This window comes from Prosopis cineraria, unplaced genomic scaffold (assembly GCF_029017545.1).
Source record: "Prosopis cineraria cultivar Desert tree isolate PC_DT_omini unplaced genomic scaffold, ASM2901754v1 PC10, whole genome shotgun sequence".
Classification (NCBI taxonomy): Eukaryota; Viridiplantae; Streptophyta; class Magnoliopsida; order Fabales; family Fabaceae; genus Prosopis; species Prosopis cineraria.
In genome coordinates, this window is record NW_026555341.1 from 24,876,646 (window position 1) to 24,885,723 (window position 9,078).

A 9,078-nucleotide genomic window follows, 5' to 3' on the forward strand; every position below is an offset into this window, starting at 1 on the left:
TTGTAGGTAAAATTTAAACCAAAAAAAAAAATGGCTCTCAAGTAATACAATGGCGTGCTTTGATTCATACAATTTGAATCACCCACTAAATTATATATATTGTAGCCTGTTCAAATGCAATTTTCAAGAAATTTTTAAAATCACAAGAGCAGGATATTTTTTACATTATTTACAATTCTTAATGATCCTACTATTGAAATATATAAAATGTAGTTTTTCAATAACATAATAAAATGAGAAATATTTTTGCAAACAAATATGTAGTTCCTTAACTAAACTATATACTTGTTATATTTCAATTAGAAAATCATACATCAAACTTCAGATGTAAAAGAGATCTGCCACCTAAGCCTGATTTTTTTTTCCTTCTTTTTAAAACCCAATTATGTGGTACTTACTTCACAACGTAAAATATCCACTTGTTACACTTAATAAGAGAAACTTGATAAAATACCTAAAACCAACATCTAATGAGATTTTTTTTTATTTATTTTTTATTTTTTATTTTTTGCAGGAAGTGTAGGCTTCACAAGCATGACTGAAGTTCTCTAGCAACATCATTAGCGGATGCCTGGAGGGACCAGTTTGGTTGCTGCAACCAGAAAATGAACAGTTTATAGGAATTAGAAAGCTTCAAGTAGCAGAGGCACAGTTTATGGTATTAGCAAGAGAAACGAAAAATCCTGGAATTAAATTGTTATACGATATAAAATCCATAGCCAACCACATTATTCATAATAAAGCTTATTTATCAAAGTCAGTAATTAAGACACGAAAAAAAAAAGCGCACAAAGAAGAAAACATTCAGAATATAGTTTCATATGTTACTAAACCTTGGGAATTTAAGGGAAGTGATACAATGAAAACTCTTCCAAATACTGCTGATGTTCAATCCACAAAACGATCATGTTTTTGTCAGGACGTGAGATTCATAATACTGAAGTTGGACATGGAGAAGTATTCTTACACACAAAACAAGCTTAACCTATTAACTACCAATGACGCTTTGCACAATCTAGCAGTCCAAGAATTAGTTATTAAAAAAAAAATGTATTTTCCAGTATTCTAAAAGTACTCCATAAGGTGGTTGCAATAAAAGTATGAACTCAACAGAGATCCTGTAAATTCCATCCTCCTAAAGTCATTTGAGAAATCAATACAAAGTCTCAATAACATCAAAACAACTCTTGATATGCTATAGTGAACACAGATTTATTGAATGTTTTTGGAGACTTGGCAACACAGTAACAAATTACTCAAATTTCCAGTAGATTATCAATGCTGCAGGTCAAAAGGAACTTGTGCAAGCCAAAAGCGGGGATGGTAATGCTACAAGAATCCAAAGTGAAGTTGAGAGGAACTTGCCTGGGCATACAATTGCTCATCAAACATAGTTATAGCACTGGACCCTGATGTGGAAGCCCATCCACGGTGGTTATTGTCACATCCAGGTCGAGGCGCTTCAATGCTTCCATGTACGTGATAATCTGAGGGGTTTTCATGTGGAATAATGTCCACAGCTGATTGGAACTTCGTATCATCCAGTAAATTGAAATTGTATGGAAGTCCATATTGAAACTGCCCGCTCAATTGAAGTCTCAGGGGAGCATTACTGGTCAATTCAGTGATGACACCATTTTCTTGCCCAGAACTAGACATTTCTGTTTTTGCACTTGAGCCAAGATAACTGGCATAACTCCCAAAGGAAGAGCTTGCAGAGCACTCAAGTTCTCTGTAGTACAGACAAATCAATTTGGGAACAGAGTCACTTATGTTTGGCCAAATTATCTATAATGGGACCACCTGTGAGTTGAATTGTGAAATCTTATATGGAGGGAATCTTTGGATCCTCTGCAATAGTACTTTAGTGTTATAAGAGAGATTGATAGAAAGAAGTGGGGGTGTATAGGATCAATTCATTTATTTATTTCTTGTAGAGGATTTGGACTGGGAAGGAATATGATCATGAAAATTATTCTCATAAAACAATGTTATTTTGTTCTAATTAACCTGTAGGGATTAACGATACATTAGAATGTGGCTGTATTGTGCTATTCTAGCGATAGAAGATTCCTCACAATAACTTATGATGTAACTAGGTTAAGCTAAGTCAGTGTAAAACAAGGTTTAAACCACAATCAATAGATTCACTTCAAGAAAAGCGCTCACTTGTGAAGAAGCAAGTCTGAGTCCTCAGGTAATATATGGTGACCGTCATTGTTAGGAATCCATGAAAGTGATTGAAGATGTTGATCAGTACTGATTCTGCAGGGAATCTGCATCTCATTGAACTGGGAGACAAATGCTAGTTAAACAATTAAAAAAAAAAACAGCCTTAAGATCATATTAAATGCTAGTTAAATAATTCTTACCTGGTTAGTGCATTCCAATTTCGCAAGTTGTTGCTTCTGTACATTTTCCTGCACAGTGGGATATTCTTTAAGACATCAAACTCTATATGCACTAAATGCAAGGATTGAAGATAGTTTATTTTCTTCAACAATTGGTTACATACAAAGCATATCATTATTGAGGCACATCTGCATTCATATTGGTACCTTTTCTTCCAGTTTAGCTCTTACCCATTTGACTTTTTGATCATTCTCTCTTCTATTTCAAATCCTTTCAGGCAACTAGTTTCAGACAAGATTAGAAACTGAAGTGGCATTCATTGCTAGAAAACCGTATGTTACTTTAAGAGGGGAAAATAAACTTGCTATGCATGAATTAAAAGATCATAACAAGATTATATTATCACTCAACTTCAGAAGTTTAGATTCTCAATCCTTTATAGAGAAATTCGGCCATACCTTGCATATTCGAATGTGATTAAGAGACTCCATGATTGAATTTTCCATTTGTGCCAATTGTTCCATATTGTTTATTTTGTCAGGATCCATCCAATAGCTACAGAATACAATATAAGATTAGTAAGGATGGCATGAAGAAAAAATAGGGAGAATTACATCTAGGTCTCACACAAGAAAATTAATTACTACAAGATCCAGTGACAACTGAACTAAGTTCATGTTGTCAATCTCCTTAATTCATTTGTCACTGGACCTTATAAAGTTCATGTTGTCAATCTCCTTAGTTCATTTGTCACTGGAACTAGCAGTAACTAATTTCTTTGTGTGGGACTTCAATGTAATTCTCCCAAAAAATACAGGTTTAGTCAAATATTTCTAAGATAACAAATGTTGGGACAAGAAGACCTACCTTAATCTTTTATGCATTTCAGAAATTTGAGTTTGTAATAACCTGGATTGATTCCTTAGGTCCTGCACAGAGTAAGTTAGCAGAAGATATAACATGAACACAAGAAATAAAGTTGCAAGATGGTTTAACTGCATGCATACCTCAATAGTTTGACTACTGTGAAAAATGAAAAGAAAAGGGGGGAAATCAGTATCCCAACAAACTGACATAAATGGTTAAATCTACCAAAAGTACAATCACTATTTAGCATTAGCATGGTGTACCTTGTACCCAGAAATTCTTGTATATTGACATCATGGTCTAGCTTCCGAAATGTTTTTTTCAGTGCCTAAAGTTTCATACATTCAATTTGTTAATAAAAACAACTTCAGGCACCATTTATTCCCAAATCAAGAAAAGCAAGGGAGATTTTCTGAATGAAGACTAAGATGTAAGAACTGACATACCTCCAAACTCTCCAACTTCCTGTTCCAATCCATAGAAAAACATTTAATGAAATCACTGTCTTGTTTTCACAACAATGGCAATAGTTAGTTATATTTGAAAGTATTTAAACCATACCTTTTTGCTCTTTCCTGTGGAGTTAACTGGGCAAACTTTGCAATAACCTCCTCCATGTTACTACATGCACCCTCCATAGAGAGGGAGAAAATAATTAGGCAAAGAATTTTTATTTTTTAAACAAGTAATCTACAACTAATAGCTTGAACATATGAAAGACCACAGATAAGTAAAAGTTTCAACAGAGCAGCTTTACTAAAAAGACAAAACAAAAATATTATTTTCTATGACCTTGAAAGCCAGGAAAAATGCAGGCCTCAGGCAGAATTGTGGATAGAGAATCAAAACCATACTGCACCACATGCTTCTATGATCTTCACAATGGAAAAAGTATTGCCCTTTTGTATGAAAGAGGTAAAAGGTCTATATACCTAAGGGGCATTCAACAATTATTGACACAATTAACAAAAGTACATAAAGACATTCAACAATAATGATTGTTGATTAATGAATGCCCAAAACTATCTATATTTCAAAGGTTGTCAAATGTAGCCGCAGGATCTCATAATAATAGACAAAACAGGGGTAGCTTACCTCTCTCACATAAACCCATCCTACCCATCCCCTTAAACAGCTCCTATTTCCAAAACACCAGGCATTTATGAAGTAAAGAGGAGGAAATGGAGCACATAATAAAGCATTTAAGCTTTTTTGCCCCTTTCTTCTAAGATTCAGGAGAATTTACGGTCCCATTGTCATATAGCTTCTTCAATAACAGAGAATGAAGTTAGAGATCAAAATTAAGGTTAAGAAAAACATTTTCATGTAAGCCTAGTCACTATCAGCTTGAACAATAGGCCTAAATATATGTCCTGAACAAGTAATCAATGTAAGTGATCTTTTGGTTTAACTCAACAAAATATTCACCTGCGTCTTCCTCTGCACAATGAGGGCTTGCCAGATGGAGAGAACATGAGCAGTATGATATCTATATCGCACAATATTGATAATTCAGTAGCCTTCTTTATGATTCCATTCTTTCTTTTAGCAAAAGTCGCCTGGCGACCATTGGTGTTCTCCAGCCTCTTAATCTTTAGCTTTACCCTGCCCATCCTGCACGTTACAGTCAAAAGTCCCCCAGAATCACTCCACGATTCAAAAAATAGAGCCTGCCACAACATTAGAACTCTCATCACATCATAAGCATTCATTTTGAGACAAATACCAACAAAAGGAGGACATAAACAAGCAGTTAGAGAAAACCCCACCTCTCAAAAACCTACAAAATAATTGAAAATCACAGGCTTAAAAGAGCTTGAAGTTTAAAGAGAATATGGGGCCATCGAAATAGAACCATTATGAGAAACTAGAACTGTTCAATCAAAGAGCAATGACAACAACAATGAAATTCATGTATATACCATTTTATGAATAATGGTTTAGTGTTGGCGAAGAAAACAGGGGGATGGATTATCAACACCAAACGCATTAAATGAGGGAAATAAAGCACATGACGAGCATAAATAAGCAACCAGAGAAACATCGACCTCCCAAAACCGACAAGTGATTAAAAATTTCTGACACCAGTGGCAGAAGATTAACAAAGAAAACAGTCACGAGATTCATAAATTATACCTTTGAATGAATGATCAACGAAGGTAGAGTGTAAGTTGGGGATGGGTGACAGGGGATGATGGTGTGAGAGAAAAACAAAGAGATTTAAACAAGGGAAAGGAAAATGAACTTGCACAGAAGATGAAGTCGGAATTTGTAAGTAGATAGCGAGAATCCTAAGGAGAAAACAGAGTGTAGAGGAAGAGAAAGAGAGGGGTGAGATAACATATAGGTTGGGTAGGGATGATGGGGTGAGCGGGAAAATAGGTGATGGAAGGAAGCGGGAGAATCGGGGAGTAAGGAAGCGTCAGAGATTCCCAAACCAATCAATCAACAAAGAAACGAACCCATTTTACTTGTCGTGGTGCCCTTTGAACCCTTACGAACCATACACATCGTCGTCCCCGTGCAATAACCAACCATCGCTCCCTTCCCCGCACCATCTTTGCCTCAGCTTCTTTTGTTTTTGTTTTTTTTTTAAGGAAAAAAAGAAAAACGCTTTGAACAATGATATTTAAACTAGATTTAATCCCCATAAGTATATAAAAGATAAAAATAAAAATAATTATGAAAATTTAAAAATGTTATGAATATTAGGATATTATATATATGTTCATTATCTCATATTTTCCAATATCTTTCAGTTACTATAATATCTTTCCATTATTATTAATATTACCTTATATATTTTATTTACTTTAATTAATATATTGGTATCTATAAATAAAAAACACCTCAATTATATTCTATGCTCTCTATTTTCTTATTTTCTCAATCTCTATTTTCATAAGCACCCTTGCTTTACTCTTGACATCATTAGGTGAGTATCATTATAATTATTGGATTAGAGAATAATGCTCATACTAATGAACATATTTAATAGAGATGGAGGCATGCTCGGTTGAATATTAAGCAAATCTCTATCATTTATGCACTTTTGTTATTAATGTTATTTATTGAATTTATTTTTTCAATTATTTTCTTCTTCCCTGGATTAATTATTTTGTGCTACATCTAGAAGTATAAGGCACAGTTTAATTTTAAAATAGTGAATTTAAAAATTATCCACACATAATATAAAGTGGATCTTAAAGTTATCCACATTTAATATACAATGAACTCTGAAATTATTCACATAAAAAATATGAGGTGAATTCTAAAAATATACACATATAATATAAAGTGAATCGAGAAGATTATCACATTAAATATAAAGTAGATTTTGAAATTATTTACAATTAAAATAATTTATTTATCAAAATTTTCATGAATCTTGAAGCAATTCATATAAAATATAAAGTAAGTCCTGAAGTTAACAAGCCCAAAAAGGCCAAGTTCCCCACAATCCATAAATGGCCCAAAAACATAAAAGGATGACATAGATGATTGCATGGATGATTACATGTGTGGATTATGACATAGTGCTTGGTAGGCCACTCCTAAAACCATCACAGGTCAATTTCTAATAAGTTAAAGGCCCAATGCTATTATATACATATGGTGGAGTCCAATAGAGCTTAATATGCTAAATGGGCGCCTAAATGCATTGTGTAATAGACTATAGGAGTTCTATAATTGAATGAAACTTGTTCAAACCTAGATGGATGCTCGAATAGCCCATGCATGCTTATGAACGTGCAATAGTGCTGTGAAGATATATTTAAAAGGTCTAAAAATGAATATTATAATGTTAGAAGCCCAACCAAGTGATGCACAAGGTGAAAGACAATGTCACTTTGCTTCAAAATCAAATACTAGAATATAACCTAAATGTAATTTAGGGTGCAACCTAGATCATTTTGTCAAAGAGCTAAACCAATTGATTATGAGATTATTTTAAGTGTTACAAGTTAACAAAGTGTAGTGATTCAAAGCTAATATTAAACTAAGTCACTAGAAAAGCAATAATGTTAGAAGCCCAACCAAGTGATGCACAAGGTGAAAGGCAATGTCACTGTGCTTCAAAATCAAATACTAGAATATAACCTAAATGTAATCTAGGGTGCAACCTAGATCATTCTGTCAAAGAGCTAAACCAATTGATTATGAGATTATTTTAAGTGTTACAAGTTAACAAAGTGTAGTGATTCAAAGCTAATATTAAACTAAGTCACTAGAAAAGCAATAAAGTGTGTGAAAGTGAATATGATACCCTTATGAATGAGTATGGTGCCTTAGAGTTTGGAAGATGGAGGAATCCAAATCTAAATTATGAGTTTATTGTTAATTTCTCTCAATGGATGAATTTATGTCTAAGTCAACTAACTTAGATTTCTTAACTAGTTCATTTCCCTAATTCCATCAACTAATGGTCTTAGTTCCAATTCCTAATTAAGTCTAGAATTGCCAATATTCCTAGCCCTCTTCTATTGCCAAAACTGTGACTCTCAGTATGCTTAATAAGGTTCCATAACTATGAAAACCTTCTTAAGTCTAGCCGAGGATCAACACACATAACTATGTGACATATTGCATTATTTGCATACATTTTATGATGATATTCTTGCATTATTTCATTCTTGGAAGCTTAAATCTTGCATACTTAGGCATTTCTAAGCCTTTGGAATCAATTAGGATTCACTATTAACTTAGGGATATTTTAGTTATTTTGATAATTTTTGGGCTTTTTTGGAACATTAGCTTAGTTTGTGTCTTTTGCCTTCCTAAGATCAATAGAATAAGTTTGAGATTCAAATTCATTTTAGGTTACAAAGAGACATCAAAAGACATAAGTCATAGGATGTTTTAAGAAGACAACACACTCGAGATTTATACTGGTTCAGCCATAAGATTGGCCTACATCCAGTCCTTAAGATCATACTTGAGATTTTCAACTAAAATCACAAGCTTTAATGGGTACTTGCCACCATAGTCTAACTCTCAAGACTAATCTTATCTTGATTCACTTAACACACCTTGCTACAATCCAACAAGTTATTACAACACTTGAAAAAATTCCTTTTCAAGATTTCTGAGATGATAATAAAAGCTTTTTACAGAGAACTCTCTTAAAGAGGAGATAAGAATACAAATGAAAGCTTATAAAACTCTAAGAGCTTTTCACAATTTTTTTCGAGAATAATGAATGAATGCAATGTGTAAAATCAAAATTTGAAAGCTTTTTAAATGTACAAATGATAATTTGTTTGCTCAAAGATCATTAGTCTCTGGTTTGGGTCAAAATGAATAACTTATATAGTTTTTAGAAGTTGATAGACTGTTGAAATAGTGATTCTATCCATTGGTGTATTTTCTTGTGAGTGACTGGTATAATCACATGTGATTTTACACTAAGGGAGTTTCATAAAACTAAATATGACAAATCACATGTGAACACCTTGTCTTCTCATGCATGGTTTACACTTTTAAGTAACCATTCAGTTTTGTGTGCTCAATAACGCATGGTACCTTATTGCTCTCTCGTGTAGTTTAGTACTCATGAATATACATTTAGTTCTACATGCTAAAACTCACATGGTACCATATTGCTATCTCGCATGGTTTAGCACTTATGAATATACTAATATATCAAGATGTTAAGACTTACAAGTGCACGATTTATTTTTACTCATGGTTTTGCACATAATGAGCTATCATTAGTTCTGTGTGACAAATCATACATGAAACTTGTACTCTCTCATATGGGAGATGGCTGGTAGAATGCTAAAGCCATTTAATGTGATCAAAACTCGCTTGGAACTAGAAACATATCATGCTTGAAATTATAAGCACTAATGCATAAAC

General features: G+C 33.3%; 1 protein-coding gene across 4 annotated transcripts; it reads right to left on the reverse strand.

Annotated features, from left to right (window-relative positions):
• Positions 1-268: 268 nt before the first annotated feature.
• Positions 269-5,783, reverse strand: LOC129321410 (agamous-like MADS-box protein AGL30). Of its 4 annotated transcripts, none has more exons than XM_054967169.1 (12): positions 5,682-5,783; positions 4,648-4,833; positions 3,781-3,840; positions 3,666-3,684; positions 3,483-3,547; positions 3,360-3,375; positions 3,220-3,281; positions 2,811-2,907; positions 2,373-2,420; positions 2,170-2,291; positions 1,366-1,732; positions 269-592 (listed from the first exon to the last, which is right to left on the reverse strand). In XM_054967169.1, exons 2-12 carry the CDS (start codon positions 4,830-4,832, stop codon positions 527-529), a joined length of 1,107 nt encoding a protein of 368 aa, XP_054823144.1. In that variant the 5' UTR covers position 4,833; positions 5,682-5,783; the 3' UTR covers positions 269-526. The 4 variants fall into 4 exon arrangements, with proteins under 4 accessions (XP_054823144.1, XP_054823143.1, XP_054823142.1 ...); XM_054967168.1 differs by having other exon boundaries at positions 5,356-5,779; XM_054967167.1 differs by having other exon boundaries at positions 4,648-4,889; positions 5,356-5,779.
• Positions 5,784-9,078: the final 3,295 nt, after the last annotated feature.

Excerpts from the sequence above, each read along its gene's own strand:
- LOC129321410 (XM_054967169.1), bottom strand. The coding sequence starts at position 4,832 with ATGGGCAGGGTAAAGCTAAAGATTAAGAGGCTGGAGAACACCAATGGT. Across the intron at positions 2,292-2,372 it reads AATTGGAATGCACTAACCAG|TTCAATGAGATGCAGATTCC; the intron begins GTAAGAATTATT and ends TTTGTCTCCCAG. Across the intron at positions 593-1,365 it reads ATGAGCAATTGTATGCCCAG|CAACCAAACTGGTCCCTCCA; the intron begins GCAAGTTCCTCT and ends TTCTGGTTGCAG.